General features: G+C 41.8%; 2 protein-coding genes across 8 annotated transcripts in view; both read right to left on the reverse strand.

Moving 5' to 3' along the window:
* The window catches only part of TRIP11 (thyroid hormone receptor interactor 11), a 65,436-nt gene extending 61,768 nt beyond the window's left edge, over positions 1-3,668 (reverse strand). For 2 of the 5 annotated variants that reach the window (XR_004968574.1, XR_004968579.1), the window contains exon 1: positions 2,796-3,668. Coding sequence is in view for 3 of the 5 variants with exons in the window: in XM_036315741.1 (XP_036171634.1) it covers positions 2,796-2,934 (139 nt within the window). In the remaining 2 variants the exon portion in view is untranslated. The remainder of the gene's footprint in view (positions 1-2,795) is intronic. The other 3 variants (XM_036315741.1, XM_036315740.1, XM_036315744.1) reach the window with 2 other exon arrangements.
* Positions 3,669-7,291: 3,623 nt separating this feature from the next.
* Positions 7,292-21,091, reverse strand: part of ATXN3 (ataxin 3) — a 37,285-nt gene continuing 23,485 nt past the window's right edge. Inside the window, exons 10-11 of one of the 3 annotated variants that reach the window (XM_036315749.1) lie at positions 16,534-16,637; positions 7,292-11,661 (exon numbers count right to left, since the gene is read on the reverse strand). In XM_036315749.1, the coding sequence (XP_036171642.1) occupies positions 11,570-11,661; positions 16,534-16,637 (196 nt within the window). In that variant the 3' untranslated portion in view covers positions 7,292-11,569. Of the gene's footprint in view, positions 11,662-16,505; positions 16,638-21,091 lie in introns of those variants that run through there. The other 2 variants (XR_004968621.1, XM_036315750.1) reach the window with 2 other exon arrangements.

Consider the following 21,091-nt stretch of genomic DNA (forward strand, 5'->3'; position numbering starts at 1 on the left):
CTGCCTTTTAGAAATTAAATACTTAATAATTTGCCAAAGAGCCCACAATTTTTAATATATGGAAGGAGAATTTCAACCCATGTTTGACTTAATATCCCAAGCTCCTAACCTTGAATAAATCAGTACAGTGTTTGCTTGGTAGAATAGCAACTTTCTGATATTGTAAACACGGATGATTTTCAAGCTGTACCAACAGTACTATTTGAGAACTATTATCTTGTTCACCGCTGACACAGGATACACACTCAATAAATACTTGTTGCATGAATCAATGAACTGGACTCTGACCTGATCTTTAAATGATTTATAAAACCAGTAATTAGGTGTTAAGCAAGTCCTATTTTAATACAAAGGAAAACAAAAGCACTAAGCAACTTTGAAGATTTTTAATCACTGAGCAAAATTTTTACTGAGCATCCACTATGTACCAGGGAAGATGCCACATAAGGAAAAATAAAATATAGTCCTCACCCTGGGCACCAAGAGAGAAATGATAACTCAACATGGTGAGTGCGGTCAGAGACCCACAAAGTTCTGCTAGAACACAGATCGCCTGCAATCAATCTAACCTGCCATGGAGTGAGAACAGTTCCACCAAGCCCCTGACATGTGAGCGGGGTCACACAGGAAAAATTGTCTCCCATGCAGAGGCACAAAGTTCCACGTGGCATTGCTCTGGATGCAAGCACGTATGTGTATGTGTATGTGTATGTGTATGTGTATGTGTGTGTGTATGTGTGTGTGTATGTGTATGTGTATGTGAATGTGCATTATGTTTGTCAATTGGAAGAGAAGGGGAGGGAACAGGAGGTAAGACTGGAAAAGGTAGGTTGAACCCAGATAAGATAGGTTTCTGGTCTCCCAAAATTAAGAGGTTTGGATTTTATCAAGGAAGTCATGGTGAAGAGATTTTAAAGCACATTTGTTTTAGAAGAGTAACTGGCAACTCAATAGAAAATGAAGTGGAACGGGGAGAAATGAATGACAGGATGGGAAAGATAATGGGGTATGAACTAAAGAAATAGGAGTAAGTAAGGAAAGGACAGATAAAAGTAACAATTCTGGCTCAGGATGACCAAGATTAGTGACCAATTGGAAGATGAAAAAGAGGCAAAGCAAAGACCACAAACATTTCTATTCTAGGAGACTGGTGGATGGTGAAACCAGTAAGACTGAGACTATAGGAACACGTTTGGTGGGAAGAACAAAATTAATTCCACCTTACGCCTGCAGGACATCCAGGTTGGGGCAGGCATATTTTCTGGTTTAAGGTAAAGAAATGGCCAGCAGTTTTCCCCTGTGTGGTATACAATAGTCCCTCCCCGCGTCAGGGGCCCTTCCCTGCCTCTGACTGACCTCCCTGACCCTCTCCTTCCCCAACACAGGAAGAATCCCTTTCACCCCCATTCCCACCGGCCCCACCCCAGGGATACCCCAAGCAGTAAAATGCATTTCGGGAGCGCACCAATTTTCCTCCCCTCTAAACGCACCCACAGAAATTCTAAATTTAAGTACTGTCTTTTTGTCAAACTCACTTTCCTTCAGCCAAATACACATGAAGGCTCAGTCCAAACAGGATTTTAGAAATCAACCCAGAGTGCTAAGTGTACTAACGCACAAAAAGTAAAGCTGCCAAAGGAACTGCTGTCGTCCTGGGCCTGGAGGCAAACCCAGGTCAGGGCTCCAGAGCCCTTCTGAGCCCGCCCCTCGCGGGGGCGGTGACACCTCTTCCCCGTTCCTGGCGGCTGCTCTCCACCCTCTCCACACCTCCGCAAATAGTCTTTTTAATAAACCCATTTAGGATGGTCCTAAAAAAGAAAAAAAGGACTCTTCTGATCTAGATACTACTTGTTGAAAGAAGTATCAAGAAATCAAAATAGTAAGTAACCATCCAACAACACGCAACTCTGAGTCGCTGTTCATCAGTTAAACCAAAACGAGGACTTAAAAAACGAGTGAAGGTGGCTAAGGGTACCCCCGGAGAACAGACTCTCTCCCTTGTTCCACCGGGCGATTGGGCGGAAAAACACATAAAAAATATATAAAATAACGAACGGGAAAAACAGCTGTGTTTCACTAACAATATATTCAAACCGGACAGGGTGAGCGACACCAAGCACTTCGTGAGTGACTGCCATTGTTACATAAACCAAAGGGACTAAAAGCGACTGTGGGTCATACACACATCATTAAAAAAAAAAAAAAAAAAAAAAAAAAACAGCCCTGACTGGTTTGGCTCAGTGGATAGAGCGTCGGCCTGCGGACTGGAGGGTCCCAGGTTCGATTCCGGTCAGGGGCATGTACCTCGGTTGCGGGCACATCCCCAGTGGGGGGTGTGCAGGAGGCGGCTGATCGATGTTTCTCTCTCATCGATATTTCTTGCTCTCTGTCCCTCTCCCTTCCTCTCTGTGGAAAATCAATAAAATATATTTAAAACAACAACAACCACCGTCAGATCAAGGAAAAGTAGCCAAAATCAGTTCCGCCCCCAAGTTCAGGACAAAGCGAGCGGTGGGCGTGGACGAACCAAACCAAAATAAAACTACTCCCCGCAGGAGCAGCGCCGCTCCGCCCGGAGGAATCCCGACATGTACGGGGCGGAGAACCGACCTCCTCCCGGAGGCCAGCGGCCTTTCCTCCGGGAAACCCGGGTCGGAGGAGGCGAAGGGAGCGCCGAGCGCGAAGGGGCGGGGTGACCTCCCCGGCGACCCGTCCGCGTCCCCGGACAGAGGGAGGTGGGGACCGAACGCACGCTCCCGGGGCCCACAAGGCCCTCCCCTCGCCCCAGCTGGTACCTTCCACTTCCTCCGCGCCCTCCATCAGCATGTCCTTCGTAAAGTTTGAAATCTGGCCCGTGAGGGAAGCCAGGCTGCCCCCGACCTGACCCAGCGACTGGCCCAAGCCGGAGCCGAGGCCCCCCAACCAGGAAGACATCGCCGCGGGTTAGAGAACCACCCGATCCGCTCCGCTCCGCTCCGGGAAAGCGCGTCCGGCGCCGTCCGACGACCCCCGCCGCCGAACGTCTTGGAGCGGCTGCCTTCGCTCCAAAATCTAAACCCTCAGGATGCGATGACACCCGGCGGGGTTCCTAGGCAACGCGGGCTTCGGGGGCTCCCACCAACGTCCCGTTCCGCATAGAAACGCGGAGGCCCGGCCTGGGCCTTTCCCGGGGGCCCGCCTCCGGTCACACGGTCACCCCCGCGGGGCCTCGGCTCATCCCCGCGACTTCCCGCCGTCCAGCTGGGCCGCCTCTCCCTCTGCTTCAGTGACTCGCCCCAGTTCTGTGAGCAACTCCTGCCAACTCGACGCCGGCCGCCATGACAGCCACTCGCAACGCGGCAACGGACCATAGAGAGGCGCCGCGGTGGCCTAGAAGGGCCCTGCGGAGCCGGCGGACGTGTCCTTAGCGCAAGGGAGCGTGGGATCGCGGAAGACCCAGCGCGGGTCGGCTGGGGCCGCTGTCCCAGGCTGAGCGCGAGGTCGCGCTCCAGGTCGCGCGCCGGCGGGGCCCGCGGGGCTGTCGGCGGGCGGAGGTTGTGTGTCAGGCAGAGCCCGCCCTCGCTGGGTGCGCCCCGAAGCCGACGTGGCCCGGAACCCCGTGGGCTCCGTGTTGGTGGAACCTGAGTGTTTTGATTCTGACGCCCGCGAAGGCAGTGGTGCGAGGAGACTGGCGGGGCCGCTCCACCGCGCAGGAAGAGGCTTCGCACAGCTGATCACCGGTTACTGTGTCGGTTGTTAAACAGCCTGTCAAGGGGGTGGGGGGGCTACAGCCCCAACCGGTTTGGCTCAGTGGATAGAGCGTCGGCCTGCGGACTGAAGGGTCCCAGATTCGATTCCCGTCAAGGGCATGTACCTTGGTTGCGGGCACATCCCCAGTGGAGTGTGCAGGAGGCAGCTGATCGATGTTTCTCTCTCATCGATGTTTCTCTCTATTCCTCTCTGTAAAAAAATATTTAAAAGGGTGGGGGGGGCCTAGCAGATTGCACTATTTGTGGATGGAACACGGCGATGCCTCCACTCATGGGAATCTGAGGGCACCAGGCAAGCTCTCCCTGAAACTGGGATAGTTTTAAAGGAACGCTTGCATCTCGTTCCGGAAGTGTTTGTTAAACATTTGCCCACGGGTTAGAGGTGCAGACCCTGGGGCTGACTGCCTGGGTCTCACTCGTTAGCTTGCATGACCTTGAGTTAAGGCTACTTCGTGCATCCGTTTCTCATGGTAAAATGACCTCCCTTCTTAGCTCAGTAGCGTTTCAGTTAGTTTCCTTGGGTTGTCTAGGCATACGATCATTTCAGCAAATGCTAATTTGGCATCATCCTTTCCAGTGTTTACGGATATTAAACCTGTAATAACATGTTGACAGTACTGGAGATTCACTTAAAGGTCATTGGAGTGATGGGGCTAAGCAGCTTTGGGAAGGCTGGACTCAAAATCAGAGAAGCTGGCCCCTCCCCCGTGGTTCAGTGGTTGAGCCTGGACCCATGAACCAGGAGGTTGGGTTCAATTCCCAGCCAGGGCACATGCCCAGGTTTCAGCGATCCCCCAAGTCGGGGGCATGCAGGAGGCAGGCAGCCGGTTGATGATTCTCTCATTGATGTTTCTGTCTCTCTCTTCCTCACCTTCCTCTCTGAAATCAGTTTTAAAAAAGGAAAAAACACAGAGGCTGAAGGCGAAGTGAACAGCTAAGATGTTACTGCACATGATAGTAACTGGACCAGAACTGGCTGAGAAAGACAAAAAGGATATAAATGGGAGAGATTCCGATATTAGCCACTACAGTTGATGATGTGAATTAACAACTAAATATGATACTAAGGTTTCAAACCTGAACTATAGTCATCTGACAGTGATGAAAATAATGGCATAAAATTAACAGGAAGAAAAACACAGTGCACAAGTGGGTAGTGGGAGTCTTGACTAAAATTATAATCTGAAATTGGTTAAACAATATCTTTAGTGTTAAACATTCAGCCAGTTTTTTGGGTTACTTACATTGAACACTGGCATGCTCTTTGGTGGATGTAGTTGATGAGCCCCTTAAAAGATTTTTTTTTTTAAATAAAGGCTTGGGAATATTCTAGAAAGTGGAGGCAGAGGGCTTGGTGTAATAAAATATAAATAGAATACATACTCACCTTTATTTACGAAACTGTACATGGTAAGATTTTGCCTACATCCCAATTTTATCTCCTGTCCACTACCTACTAGCTTCTTCAGCCTTCCCTCTGTTCGGCAGGAACAGGAGCCACCGCTCATGTCAGGGCCATCATGCTTGCTGTTCCCAGACAGGGCTGGTGGCACCACGCCTTTGCATGGCTGCCTCCTCATTTTCGGGTGTCTGTCTGAATGTCACCTCCAAGAGGCTTTTCTGGAACCCACTCAGAGGCAGTCCTCCTTCCCAGTCACATTCTGTCATGTCATATCCTGTTTGCCTTCCTTTCTCACAGAAAAGCACAGTTCTTAACATGTTATAAAGTCAAGCTCATTAATTTATTTTTTTTAAATATATATTTTATTGATTTTTTACAGAGAGGAAGGGAGAGGGATAGAGAGTTAGAAACATCGATCAGCTGCCTCCTGTACACTCCCTACTGGGGCTGTGCCCGCAAACAAGGTACATGCCCTTGGCTGGAATCGAACCTGGGACCCTTGAGTCCGCAGGCTGATGCTCTATCCACTGAGCCAAACCAGTTTTAGGGCAAGCTCATTAAATGTTCCCTCTACCTATCAGCCAGATTACAAGCCCATGAGAACAGACTCATATTCATGGCTGTTTCTAAGCTTCCAAAACCCTACCTGGCACAGACAAGTGCTCAAATGTTTTGAATGAATGACATAAGAATCACTTCTCTCTAGCAGCCCATGAGGCAAAGGGTGGCTGGGGTTCCAGACCCGGGAGAACTGGAACAATCTTGGGAGAGAAGAGAGCGCAGCAAGAAGTGATAGTCCAGCTGGAAGAGTCCTTCAAGCAGGAGATGGCAAGTGAACTATAGGAGCAAGGATGCAAAAGGTGCAAAGGAAAGGAGACAGGGAGTGTTACAGAGTGCCTGCAGGTGGGAAAGGCCCGGGTTTATCTGAAGATCTGTATCGCTACTAGCTTCTTCAGCCTTCTGCTAGGACTGAAGTGGGACTACAGTGGTAAAGGGGGAATATCAGAAGGACAGGCTGAAGAAGTCATCTGGACCCATGAATTTTGAGCATTTGGTGATATCCATACAAAATAGTTAAAAGATGGGGGAGAAATGAGGGACACCTGTAATACTTCCAACAATAAAGATAATTTTTTTAAAAAAATGGTTAAAAGGGTCCTAAACATGCAAATCTTCAGGGTAAGGATAACCCCAAAATTCCTTTTAATAAAAGATAATGTTTTTAGAAAACATGAAATAGGGCCCAGCCAGCGTGGCCCGGTGGTTGAGCATCAACCTACGAACTAGATCATGGTTTGATTCCCAGTCAGGTCACATACCAAGTTGCGGACTTGATCCCCAGTGTGAGGTGTGCAGGAGGCAGCCAATCAGTGATTCTCATCATTGATATTTCTCTCTCCCCCCCTCTCTGAAATCAATAAAAATATATTTTTTACAAAAAGGAAACATGAAATAGGCACTCCAATCAACTTATGTTTCACAAGGCCTACGGGTGAGTGTTGATGAGATCACTCATTTGGTGGCATCCAAATTCAATGAATTGGTCCTTCTAAGCACCAAGCTAGTAAGTTAAAAAGATCATATAATCTATTTGAAAAAATTTTTTCGAAGTTTGTGTCCAACCCCAATTAAGGCTAAAATGGATATATAACCCTCATAATTTGAGGATTCTATTAGTCCTGGTAGAGTTCAATTATTATAGATTCTAGTGTCCAGAGTTGGATAAAATAAGGGAAAACCAGCACTCTTAAAAATTGTTATGTGGTTTGGCCCCGAGTTAAAAATAATTGAGCCAGCATTCAAAACTTAATTTCAAATAAAAATGTGGGATTCTTAGCTTCTAAGAAAAGATCTGAGGCTCTAGTAATGGGCCCTTTGGCAGCAGTTAGCTGGAACAGAGTGTCAGTGAGCGCCCCAGGTCTGCTATATTCATCACCATAGTCCATAAAATGCTTCTCCAACCTCACTCTGCACTGGAATCCCCTGGGGATCCTGTTAAAAACAGGCTCTCAGTAGGTCGGAGTGTGGCCTGAAACTGCATTTATGAAGTTCTCGGGGTGGTGCAGACGTTGCTGGTCCTCCAACCAAACTTTGAATGGCAAGGCTATGAATTAACAATAAACACACATAAAAACGGAAATAAAAAAGCAAACATTACCTTTATTTAATAATCTGTGATATTTAAAATACAACTTATAGAACATCCACATTAACAATAGAATCCTGTGTTCAACAGTGATTTGGAAGCCCGGCTTTTCTAAGGACCAGACAGGAAGGCCTGTGTGTGTACTAACGGCGAAAGACTCAGACGGGTGCACAGACAAGGGTTGCAGAGTTGAGTCCTGAGCAAATGGCACCGTCACAGTGCACTTGTGTCATGGCCAAGACAATGCTTTTTATTTCAGATGTTTTTGTACTTGAATTTCAAATAGTTTATTTATATAGAAGACTGATTTTTTAAAAATTATTTCTAGTAATCCAGTGTTGTAGAAAGTAGATAACCACATTCAAATGTACATTTGCCTCTTTAAGAAAAAAAAAGCATTAAAAACATTCCCAGAAACATTCACCTTTGAACTATGCCAGAGAAAACTGACGTGCTTCCTCAATAAGTCAGGAATTTCCACATATACTTCACTATTGCTTCCCACTCCTTGATTCATTATTAATTAGCATGCCAACTACTGTGAAATTAGAAGTATGCTACTAGTATTACTTCTTAAAATGCCAGCTCAGTTTGGGTGAAAAACAGCAAAGATTTCCTTCAAATTAAAAAAAAAATCAAAATTCAGGAATTAACCAACTATGTCAATAATCTTTTTGTTCATGAAAGCAGAATGGAACAAAAAATACTTTTGTTACGTGTAAGGCTCTAAAAGATACAACCCAGTTCACTTCTTTAGCAAAAGATACTGGTTTTAAAGGGACCAGGAATGAAGAAAAGTTTTTATTTGAAAATATTAGCTCGGCTGGTGTGGCTCAGTTGGTTGAGCATCACTCCATACACCGGAAGGTTGCCAGTGTGATCCTAGTTAGGGCAAGTGCCTGGGATGCGGGTTTGATCCTCATTCAGGGAGCATACAGAGGGCAACCAATAGATGTCTCTCTCTCCCTTCCTCTCTAAACATGTCCTCCAGTGAGGATTTAAAAAAAAAAAAACACAAGAAAAATTATCTACACTACTGAGATCAGTTGTTTTTTCTTAATTAAGATCACACACATGTCCATACTTGTGAGGCCCCAATGTAACAATTCACTTTGAAAGTAGTGGTCATCGGCCTCTCTAATTGCAGGTCAAGTAGGAAGCCATCAATATTAATTATTGAATCTTCCTCAGAATTTAACACATCAAGATTTTTCAACTGAAGATATTTCAATTATTATATTTTGTGTATGTACTGAGTCAATTCTTTTTTTTAATTTGGACAGGTCCAATGGGCCAATTTTAAGACATTTAGTAAATCTTGGCACTAGCATGATACTATTAAATATAGTATCAAACAAGCAGACACTAAAAATGTGATTTAGGCTCTAACTAAAATAAAATTTACTTTATTGAACTTAATAGTATGTGAAACAATGTAGACTATGGGTAATTTTGCATATGAGTCTCAACTAGTTTTGAGGTTTTTTCCTCATTAACTTTGGCATGAATAAAGTCATAATTAAGAAAAATAAAGGTTTAAAGGGGAAAAAAAGCACCTTCTTAAATATTCTGTGAATTGTAAATTATTTGGCCAAGATCTTAGAGCTGAATGAAATATAGTTTACCCACTGCAATCACTTCAAACAATTTACAGTACTGAAATATTTGTAAGTTAATTACTGTAAAAATGTAAATTGATGGTTTTAGATCAGAGGTTAACTATTCCAAAATTTAAAACATAAATAACTATTTATTAAATCTGACACCTCAAAATATGAAAGTGGCATTTCCAAAGCTTGTTTAAACTTTACTTATAACACTAGCATTGCCACTGTATGTATTTTATCTTAGTAATACAAACTATACATTAGAAAAATGATACCAATAGTTTAAATATTAAACATTAAGGTGTTCCCAATTGGTGAAACAGAATGGAAATCTTAATATAAAGTTATTAGCAGGACAGTTGTGAATTTTATTGTTCCTTTCTTCTAGGTTGTTTATAGTAAACAGCAGTTCCTGATGTGTGATCTGTAGCTTTTTGTAACTTTTACATTTTCTGATACTGTGATTATGAGCACTGGCATCTTTTCATACTGGCCAATCAATGGAATTTAAATGTTCTAATTGAACATTTAACCTAATCCAAACACGATGGCACTTTACTGGTGATTCTGGATCTGCCTGCCAAATATAACAATGTCACAACAAACTAAATAAACACATTGAAATGTATCCAGTGTGTGCTCAGCTTTGCTTTTTAAAAAATCCCTAGCAAATGAAGGTCGACATGCTCTATTTCCCTAAAGGCTTTGACAAAGGTGTGTAATATAAAAACTTTATAAACTCTAGGTTAAAACTTATGTGTATTCGTCCTCTCGTTTTTATATTAAGTAGCTCATCAATTCAAGTGAATGAAGAGTTTTAAAGTAAATTTTCAATGGGAAAAAATAAAGGCCAAATACATATTTTGATTTGTAAGTCTTGAGAGAGTAGTACTAAACTCTAACATCACTTGCAGTTTTAAAGTGTTATAATTCTTCTGGAACATTCTCAATTGTCAAAAGAAAACTAGATTTTAAAGCAAAATTCTAATTTTATGTAAGGGAATCTTCAGAAGACTTCATTTGGCACAAAATAATGACTAAAAAAATCTGTCTTTTTCCAAGAAAAAGCTGTATCATAATCATAAATAAAATGCATTTTCTCATCTCTTTTCACTTAGCAATAAATCCTAGATAAAAAAAATTTCCCTGATAAAATGTGTGCAGCCACACACCAATATGGCAACACACCATATTTTATTTTTCTAAGTCATCGGCTGCAATGTCTTCTTACATTTCAGCTTATAAACAATTTGACATTCAAAAGGGCTTCAAAAGGGGATGGAGGATGAGGGATGAGGAGTAAATGACAGAATCTAAAACACCCATTTCAAAGAGACCTAGTTAATTTTCACCTAAATCATACCATTGTATTGACCTAGCAAGAAACTCTCTGGTCATCACATAGAATGTTTATCAAAACTAAAGACTTTCTTATTTACAGACCCATTCAGTTCTATGTGACTTCTATAATTCTTAAGCTATTTTAAACAACCAAGTGTTAAATCACAGTATAAATTTTAATATATTTTATGAGTAAATTATTTTCATGTTCCAGACCATCATCTCTGGCAAGCTATACCTATTAGAAGATGTACAGCAGAAGCTGACATCTATCTACATTCCATGACCCAGCTGTAAACAGAACAGACAGCTCCATCACAAGAGAAAAAAAATAAACTGGCTCTGCTACTAAAAGTGAAGGCCAAATCTTGTCTCACACACATTCATGGTGGGTATTAGATGTTGTCTTACACCAGAAGGAAACTTGCTTGCATACCGCGTCTCTGTTTTTCTCACCGGGAAAAGGGGAAAAGAAGCGTGCTGGAGAGGGGGTTACGACACAGCTGCCAAGTTCCAAGACACGGAGAAGCCATTCATGAGGCCTCTGGGAAAGGATGTGCTGACACGTTTCAGAAATGCTCATTTATTCTTAAACACTTGTGCAGAGCTGACTTGCGAGTTTAGGAATGCACCAGAATCATGACATAATGATCCCACCTTGGAGGGCTTAAAAAGAAAAACCTCAAGAAAAATTCCCATCTTTTCAGAGTGTAGAAAAATAATAAAAACCAGGTAGCAGATAAATTGTGGCCAGAGACAATAACATGAGGAAACATCCAAGTGCACCATATGTAGGCGGAGGGAGAACACTTATCCTCTGGAACCGTTCCTATTATCGACATAGAGAAGAGACACTGTCCTAAAAGGTTCATTTTAGTTAATGAGACGTAGAAGCAACTACTGTATTAGGTGATGAAAGTGAGCCAATTACCTCACAGAAGGGAGGAAAAGAAAACAAAATATATGGGAAAAGTTCTATGGCAAGAGCTTATTAGTTGGTCTGCAAAAAGAGTCAAGAAAAATGCCCTAATTTTAGACACATTAGATATTGCACACTCAAAAATGAAAAAGGAACATTGAGAAAACTATTATTAATTTCTTTAACTGCTGGATGCCTCTTTGGCTAGTATTTGAGGGATTATGACTCAGTCCTACAACTGATGCATTTTTCTACTTTCTCATCTTTTTGTTTGCAGACCACCTAAAAGTCTTATTTCCTCTGTTGAACCTCGTTCTCTTTGACACATTACTAAATAGACCCTATGCTTTAATCACACAGGACAATGTTGGAAAGTATGACTATTTTAGAGACTTGTAAAAGGTATTATTTTTTTTCTTCGGTTATGAAATTATTTCTAACAGTTTCTAAAGACATGGTCACAGCTGCCTGAAGCATGTCTTCTTCACTCATATCACCTGTGGGGAAAGAAAATACACATATTTCTTAGATATTTCTGGAAAATTATCAGTCATCAAAAGGTAAACTCTTAGAAAATGTATTTGTTTGACTACTATAGTTTCCTTTTTGTTTTTTAAATTTTAAAATAGTAAACTTCACGAATTTAGTTTTTTAAGTTTTGACAAATGCATTGAGTTGAATAACTACCATCACACCCAGACACAGAACTGTTCCACTGTCCCCTCCAAATTCCCTCTTGCTCCCCCTTTGTGGCCAATCTCCATCCCCTAATCCTAGACAACCACTGACACATTCTCTGCCCCACAGTTTGCCTTTCCCTGCATGTCAACATAAATGGGATGAAGCAGTATGTATGGAGCCTTTTGAGTATGGCGAAATACACATTCATTACTTAAAAAAAAAAATCTGTTTTGCAAATTTATTCACAGACGTTACAAAGATAATTCAGACAGGACTTGGGTACACTTTGGCTCAATTTCGCCAAATCTTATAAGTACAGCCTAAGCCAAAACCTGGATATTAACACTGGTACAACGTTGTGTAGTTCTATGGTATTTTATCATATGTGCAGATCTGTGTAACCACCACCAAGACAGAGAACTGCTACAGTACCACAAAGGTCTGCCTCCTGCTATTCCTTTATATTCATGCCCACGTCTCTCCCCATTACCTTCCCTAACTGCAGTAACGACTAAGCTGTTCCCCATCACTATGAATCTGTCGTTTTTAGAATGTTACACAAATAGAATCATACAGAATAAGCACTTTTGAGGCCTTTTTTTATTTTATTTTTTTCCCACTCAGCATAATGCCCTGAGAGTCATGCAAGTTTGCTGCATGTATCAATAGTTGGTTTCTTTTTATTTTTTATTTTTTTTTAAATATATTTTATTGATATTTTTATAGAGAGGAAGGGAGAAGGATAGAGAGTTGGAAACATCGATCAGTTGCCTCCTGCACACCTCCTACTGGGGATGCGCCCGCAACCAAGGTACCTGCCCCTGACCGGAATCGAACCTGGGACCCCTCAGTCCGCAGGCCGACACTCTACCCACTGAGCCAAATCGGCTAGGGCAATAGTTGGTTTCTTTTTAATCCTGAGTAGTATTCCAGTGTGGATGTACTAGTTTAACTATTCACCTCCTGTAGGCCATCTTGGTTGTTTCCAGTTTTTGGTTATAACAAATAAAGCTGTTATGAATTTTTGTGTGCAGGTTTTTACATGGACAGAAGTTTTCATTTCTCTGTACTAAATTCTCAGGAGTGTAACTGCTGGGTTGTGAGAAACTCCCAAGGTATTTTCCAGAGTGGCTGTACTAGTTCAAATGAAATGCAGAAACCTAACCTCCCTTTACTCCCCTTTAATCTCCGTTTAAAACTGCCTTAAATATTTTGTATATACACACTAAAAGTCAAATCAACGTTATAATTCTTGCTTTAATCATCAAACATAACTTAGAAAACTCAAAAGGAAAGTCTAGTATGTTTACCCCTATTTTTACTCTATTATTCTTTTTTCCTGCCTGATGTTCCAGGATTACTGTTTAGAGAACTTCCTTTAGCCATTATTTTAGAGTAGGTTTACTGTGACAAAGTCTCTAATTCCTCCCTTCATTCTTGAAGGAAATTTTCACTGGATATAGAAATCTATGTTGAGAGTTCTTTTCTTTCAGCTCTTGAAAAATGTGCCATTTCCTTCTGACCTCCAAGATTTCAGATGAGAAATTTGCTATTATGCAAAATTGTTGTAGGTTAAGTTATTTCTAGCTGTCTTCAGATTTTTTTTGTGTCTTCCATTTTCAGAAATTAGACTATATGTGTCTTAGTATGGATTTCCCTGGATGTATCCTATTTGAGGTCCACTGATCATTTTGAATCTGTAGGTTTATATCTTTTGCCAAATTAGGAGAATTTTCAGCCATTACTTATTCAAATACTTTTTCAGACCCAACCCCTTTCTCATCTCCTTCCTGGATTCCCATGGAACATGTTACATCTTTTATTACAGTCCCACAGGTCTTAAAGGCTGTTAATTTTCCTAGTCTAATTCTCTCTGTTGCTCAGAATAGGAAATTTCTTTTCTTTTTAAAATGATTTTTATTGATTCTGAGAGAGAGAAGGAAAGGGAGAGAGAAACAGTGATAAAAGAGAACATCAATCGGTTGCCTCCTGCATGCTCCCTACTGGGGATCGAGCCAGCAACCCATGCATGTGCCCTGACTGGAAATTGAACGTGCGACCTCTTGGTGCATGGGATAAGGCTGAACCAACTAAGCCACACCAGCGGGCAGAATGGGAAACTTCTGTTCTGTTTTCAAGTTCATTGACTCTTTCCTGTCCTTCCATTTGCCTGTTGGGTCCATCCACTAAGTTTTAAAATTTCAGTTATTATTTTTCAATTCTAAGAGTTCCATTTAGTTCTTCTTTTAAAAAAAATGTTTTTTTATTGATTTCAGAGAAAGGAAGGGAGAGCTAGAAACATCAATGATGAGAGAGAATCACTGATTGACTGCCTCCTGCACACTACTAGGGATCAAGCTGTAACCCAGGGATGTGCCCTGACTGGGAATTGAACCATGACCTCTCCGTTCATGGGTTGACGCTCTACTGAGCCACACCAGGCGGGCTTGGATCTTTATAGCTCCTATATTTTCTAATTTTTCACTGTTTGAAGCATATCTGTAATTGCTCATCGTAGCATTTTTATGATGGCTGCTTTACCAATTCTTGTCAGAACATTCTAACATCAGTGTCATCTAGGTAACGGTGCTTAGTAATTTCTTTTGTTATTCAAGTTGAACTTTTCCTGACTATTGGTATGACAAGTGATTCTGGATTGACTCTGAGACATCTGGATATTAGGAGACGTTGAATCTTATTTAAATCTTCTCTTTTAACAGGCCTCCTCCGACACAGCACCAGTGGGGGGAAAGGGTGCTACCCTGCTGCTGCTGCCAGATAGGGGAGGGTGTGTGTGATCACAACTGCTGAGCACATGTGGGAGTTCTGGCTTCCCACTGTCCTCCACTGATGTCTCCATGACTGGGAGGGTAGGAGGCCTTGTTACTGTTTCTCACCGACACTGTGGGAGTGGCCTTGTTTCCGCCTCAATGACAATCCTGAATCTGCACTAAGCCTCTCCTGACACCACCCAGGCAGGAAGCCAGAGGGACGCCTCTTTATTGCTGGTGCAAGTCCAGGACACACGACCACTGACACACGGCAAAGGCAGCCTTGCTGCCTCCTGGAGGAGTAATAAAAACTCCAGTTCCCCACTTGGCTTTTTTGGACATCACCTGAGCCAGGGGGCGGGGGGAGGGGGGGGGGTGCCTCATGACTGCCAGGTGGGGATACAAGTCTAGGCTCCCACTTGGCCTCTGCTGACAGGGTGAGGTGGCAGTAGGGCCGGTTTATTTACCTCATCCAGTTTGGCTGGACTAAGGTGTTTATTATCAAAGAGTTTCTGTCTTGCTCAGTGGTCCCTTTCCTCATCGCTTTTTTCTTGGTTTGCACCTGTGGTTTCTCCAGCACACGGTCCATGACAGATGAGGCAAAAAGAAAACCCAGATCTGCCTCGAACATCTGTCTTCTCTCTACCTTTCAGACTCTTAGGTTTGTTTAATACAGCGGGTTCTCAACCTGTGGGTCGCGACCCCTTTGGAGGTCGAACGACCCTTTCACAGGGGTCGCCTAAGACCATCCTGCATATCAGATATTTACATGACGATTCATAACAGTAGCAACGAAAATAATTTTATGGTTGGGTCACAACATGAGGAACTGTACTTAAAGGGCCAGAAGGTTGAGAACCACTGGTTTAATACAAATGCTCAGGGCTGCTAGCTGTACTTAGCAGGAGTAGAAAACAGTACCAGTTCACCCCTTTTTATTGCTAATACAGTCCATTGTTTGGATGTGCCACAGGTTGTGCATCCATTTACTAAGTGAAGGACAACATTTAGGCAGTTTCCAGTTTAAAGCAATTATGAATAAAGCTGCTCTTAGGAGTCACATGCAAGTCTTTTCTGTGAAAACCTCCATTTTCTTTTTCTTGGTTTATACACCTAAGAGTGGGACCAGTAGATCACATGGTTCAGTTTACTTTAAGAAAATATTAAACCCTTTTCCAAAGGTGCTGTGCCCTTTTACATTTCTACTAACAATGTATGTGAGTCCCAGTCGCTCTGATCCTTGTCAGCCTCTGGTATTGTCAATTTTATTTCTTTAGCAAACCATTCTCAAAGGTGTGTAATGGTATGTCATTGTGGTTTTAATTTGCATTTCCCTAATGATGAGTGATGTTGGGCATATTTTAATGTGCTTATTTGTCACCCATATATTTGGTGAAGTACCCATTCAAATCCTTTGCCCATTTTTGAGTTGTTTTCTTATCTCAGTTTTGAGAGTTCTTCACGCATTCTGCTTAGAAGTCCTTTGTCATATACATTTTGTCACTCAACTTCTACTAAACAATAACTGGCCCAAGGTTATGACTTATTAAACCCAGGCCTGATATGTAACTCTAGACTTCCTGTTGCTACTTAGACTATACTTAGGGGGTTTTAGTTGTCCAGGGGGTAAGATGTATTTATTTTCTACCTAGCAATATTCATTACTTCTGAAGAACTTGCGTAGAATGTATTAATTACTGTGATGTTGCAGGGTATCATTTATAATTTTAAAGCAAAATACCCTTTGAGTGCTCTAGTCTGCCTGCTCCTTAATCCAGAGAAATTTAGATTACAAATCCATTCAAAATTTCAATACAACTAAAGAGAGAAGAAACAACCTGTAAAGCCAAAATCACACAGAGCCCGTGTGTCCAACAGTGTGCAGGTTACGACCATGATGTATAGTCGGGGGTGTACCTGGATCACGGCCAAGTGCTCCTGAACTTGTGGTGGGTGTTTCACGTGGGTGTGGAAGCTGTCCCGGTGGGTTCTGCTGCTGCCTCTGCTGCTGTTGCTGCTGCCTGAAACATGCAAAGGACAATGTACATTAAACAAACAAACCCTCAGAATAAATACACCATGAGGAGTGCTATTCACATGGAAAATAAATGGTTCCACAAAATGAAAGTCACTGACATGAAAACCACAAAAGGATGCAAGAGCAATCAGTCTGATATATATATATTAGTTAAAAGTATCACAGTGCGATCCTACAAAATCTGGATGTAAAATTTGCATTTATCAGAGAAATTAATAGACAGGTATTTTTAACCACAAAATAACACATTGTACAAAAGGATTCACTGGCAGCTATTTTTATGCAAATGTGTTGGTTTACAGATCCTTAATATTGTGGGAGGTCTCTGAAAATAAGCACTTCAAGGAAAGGAAAGCATCTCAAATTACCATAAGCGTTAACATGATCTTTCCATGGCCGGCTCTTTCCTGTCATTCAGATCTGAGCTTCATATGTCCTCAGAGATACCTTTCCTGCCCACTGTCCTCAGTGGCCACCTGGCATTCCCCCTATCCCGTCACTTCATTTTAATTTCCAGTATGAACTTATCACCATGTGTTCTGTCTTCCTCTTTAAAATGTAAGCTAACAAGAATACTCCCCTTATCTTGTTTGTTGCCTAGTGCAGAAAACTATGCTAGGCATTAGTAGACACTCATCAACTACTTGATGAACTCTTTAATATACATTACCAAGTTTCAGTAATATCTACTGCATTAAAATAACTTCTCCCTGTATTTTTTTAAGCAGGAGAAACAATGTCATAAAACATTTAAACATGATGGTTATGACGTAACAGGTAGGTGCTTGTACTGAGAAAATCTACACTGAAGTGCTGACATGTAATGAGAAATCATGTCTGCAAGTAATTCTCAAATGGTTCAGAAATATCAACAACTGGGGAATCTGAGCAATGGGTATATGGAGCTCTGTGAACTATTTCTGCATTTATGTATATTTTAAATGATTTCACATATACATATATATGCTAAAATTAAAAAAATTAAAAACAGCAACAATCTGAGAAGCCATAGCTTTCAAAAAAATGCATAAAAGGATTTTTAAAGGAAACAGAATTTTAAAATTAGCGGTAACACTATTAATAGCACATTTTTCCCTAGGGTCCCCCTTAATCTTGTGTTTTAAACATGAGCAACAAAGGAAATTCAACCAGTGGGCAACCTCATTTCTCCTTGTTGGTCTTGGAGCGAGCACACTGACATCTGCACGTGTTTATGACGCTGGTGTGCAGGCTAATGACGCACACGTGGGCAGTATACGCCCACTAGCATACTCTGACTCTGGAACGTGGCACAAGAAGGACAGGTTGAGACTTATGTGGATTTCCTAGCACATCAGATCTCTCTCCACGCCCTCTTCCTCCTCAAGAAAACACATAGAATGCAAGGGAGTGGCAGGTGAGACAGCGACTTTAGAGCAGTAACTTTTATTCTACTTTAAATTCATGAAAAGTGAGTAAATGAACTGCCAACCTTGAAACACTTCTAACACCTTTCATATGTGATGACACCGTGAGATAGAATGTGCACAAATAGCACTCAGCATCCATTCCCACTGTGCCTTCTGTATCACAGAGTCGGGAAAGCTGAAAACGACATGTCTTACATTGCTTTAGACCTCAGATTCTGGAAAAAGAGTGCTTTTAAAGCATTTGTATGAGCTTTAAAGGGCAGAAATGAGGCACAACCATCTCCCTGCTGCTTTCGCTGTTCTCTGCACCAAGTCAAGTCATGGGGATGCCAATCCCAGAATTCTGCTTTACGGCAGTTGCAATGGAGCCAGATTTCATGTTCCTGAGTCTTCATGTCTAGGCAACTGTGGTGGCAGTTTCCTGATCCTAGGATCACAGCTCAGGAAGTGTGTTCCTAAACTCGATATACCGATTCCCCATTATCTCAACTTGGGCAGCAGTCAAAGCTGTTCAGACAAGTTAGAATTCTGGAGGCCTGGCCTACAGGCTGCATTCAGCTCTTCCTAAGATTGTGTAAGGCCTTACCTTCTGTATTAAGTACTTTCTGCTAAAAAAAAAAAACTCTAGTCGGCCGAAACCGGTTTGGCTCAGTGGATAGAGCGTCGGCCTGCGGACTGAAGGGTCCCAGGTTCGATTCCGGTCAAGGGCATGTACCTGGGTTGTGGGCATATCCCCAGTGGGAGATGTGCAGGAGGCAGCTGATCGATGTTTCTCTCTCATCGATGTTTCTAACTCTCTATCTCTCCCTTCCTCTCTGTAAAAAATCTATAAAAAATAAAAAAAAAAAAAAAACCCCAAAAAAACTCTAGTCGTTTATGTTTCTTAAACTGAACCCTGACCAAGCCATGCCACTGAAGTGGTGGCTCAAGTATCAGGCAATCAAAAAATGAAAGCAATCCATGACCATGAAAATAGTCCTTGTTGGGAAACACTTTTTAAATTAAGAATCTGCATCATTTTAGAGAAAACCTGTGAGAAGACGTTGATCAGGCTAATGCCTACCTATGGAGCACTTTATAGTTTATGAAATAGTTTTACATACCTTGCCTAATTTTATGCTCATAACATGTGAGTGAAGGCAGGTTTTGTAAATGACATAGCTGATATAATAGTTTTGCCTGGGGTTTTATGATAGATAAAATGGGTTTAGAGATTATTCATGGGGAAAAAATACGGCTATGAAAAAATTTAACAACTCTTATTCATAACATATTAGCTTGTAACAGGTAGATTTTTAACAGTATTTTATGCTACATGCATGAATACATTAAGTATGAAGCTTCAAATGTCCTACAAAAAACAAAATTTTCCACCAAACCTATAAATTTTAATAAATAACAAGTTAGCACCATGGTCAGTTTGAAGAGGGTTAGAAGGAAGAAAGAGTTAACTTGAGAAGCTTACAGCCACATTTCCAAAGATGGAAGCTAGAGAGACAGGGGCCCATCTAGGCTTAATAATCAGAAATTCTAGTGAAAGGCAAATATTAGTTTTCAGCCCCTTTATTAATAAGCCCTACATGATATTTGAATGCTAGCCACTATTAAAAAGAAATACCAAGAAGTTAGCTCTTAACTCCGCTCAGCAACATTTGACTCTAAATCTTCTCTAGTTCTCCACTAGTATTTTTTTAAAAATGTTTTTATTGAGCCTGGCCAGCATAGCTGTGGTTGAGCATTGACCTAGGAACCAGGAGGTCACGGTTCGATTCCCAGTCAGGGCACATGCACGGGGTTGGGCTTGGTCCCCAGTGTGGGGCCTGCAGGAGACAGCTGATCAATGATTTTCTCTCATCATTGATGTTTCTCTCTCTCTCTCTCTCTCTTCTCTCTCTCTCTCTCTCTCTCTCTCTCTCTCTCTCTCTCTCTCCCCCTTCCTCCCTCCCTCTCCGACATCAATAACAACATTTTAAAAATGTTTTTATATTGCCAAAACCGGTTTGGCTCAGTGGATAGAGCGTCAGCCTGCGGACTGAAAGGTCCCAGGTTCGATTCCGGGCAAGGGCATGTACCTGGGTTGCGGGCACATCTCCAGTAGGAGATGTGCAGGAGGCAGCTGATCGATGCTTCTCTCTCATCGATGTTTCTAACTCTATATCTCTCTCCCTTCCTCTCTGTAAAAGTTCAATAAAATATATTAAAAAGAAATTAAAACAAAATGTTTTTACTGATTTTAGAGAAAGACGAAGGGTGAGGGAGAGAAAGAGAGAAAAATCGATGAGAGAAATATCAATCAGCTGCCTCCTGAGAGCCCCCTACTTTTGGGGGTCAAGCCCAAAACCCAGACATCTAGCAGAAAGCTAACCAGTGATCTCTCAGTGCACTGGACGATGCTCAACCAACTGAGCTACATCAGCCAGAGCCCCACCAGTATTTCTGAGATCAAACCAGGAGGCAGAGGATGAAAACCTGAAGCTGGAAACTTCCCTGCACATCTTCCTCCCCATCAACTACCCTCCAACCAGGAGGGAGCTATCCCTATGCTCAGCCATCATAACAGGGCACAGGGTTGATAAAATATCTGCATCAGTTATCACTGGCATTGTGCTTGTTAGAATTTACTTAGTCATTATGAAATGTCACTGCATTATTCTTTCCACTCTAAAAAGTTCAATGCATTGAAAATTCTACATTTCTAATCCAAAATATCTTTTAAAATTTTTAAATAAGAGAGGAATTTGTTTTTTATACTTTAAAAGACGGTTTCCTTTTCTTGGATGTATTTGTAAACTTTGTAGATTCTCTATTAAGTATGTCTGTTTGGACAATTTTATTCTGGCAAAAAAAACAACAACAACAAGAAAACAAAGTCTGAAAAAACATGGTAGAAGAATCACTTGGAAATTATTTGGAAAGCAGTTTAGAAATCTGTACCAAGGCCTTAAAAATGTTCATGTTCTTTAACTAAAAAATCTGACATCCTCAGAATAATTAGAACAATGATAGATTTGAGACACTGAGTCAGTAC

Source organism: Myotis myotis, unplaced genomic scaffold (assembly GCF_014108235.1).
Source record: "Myotis myotis isolate mMyoMyo1 unplaced genomic scaffold, mMyoMyo1.p scaffold_m19_p_1, whole genome shotgun sequence".
Classification (NCBI taxonomy): Eukaryota; Metazoa; Chordata; class Mammalia; order Chiroptera; family Vespertilionidae; genus Myotis; species Myotis myotis.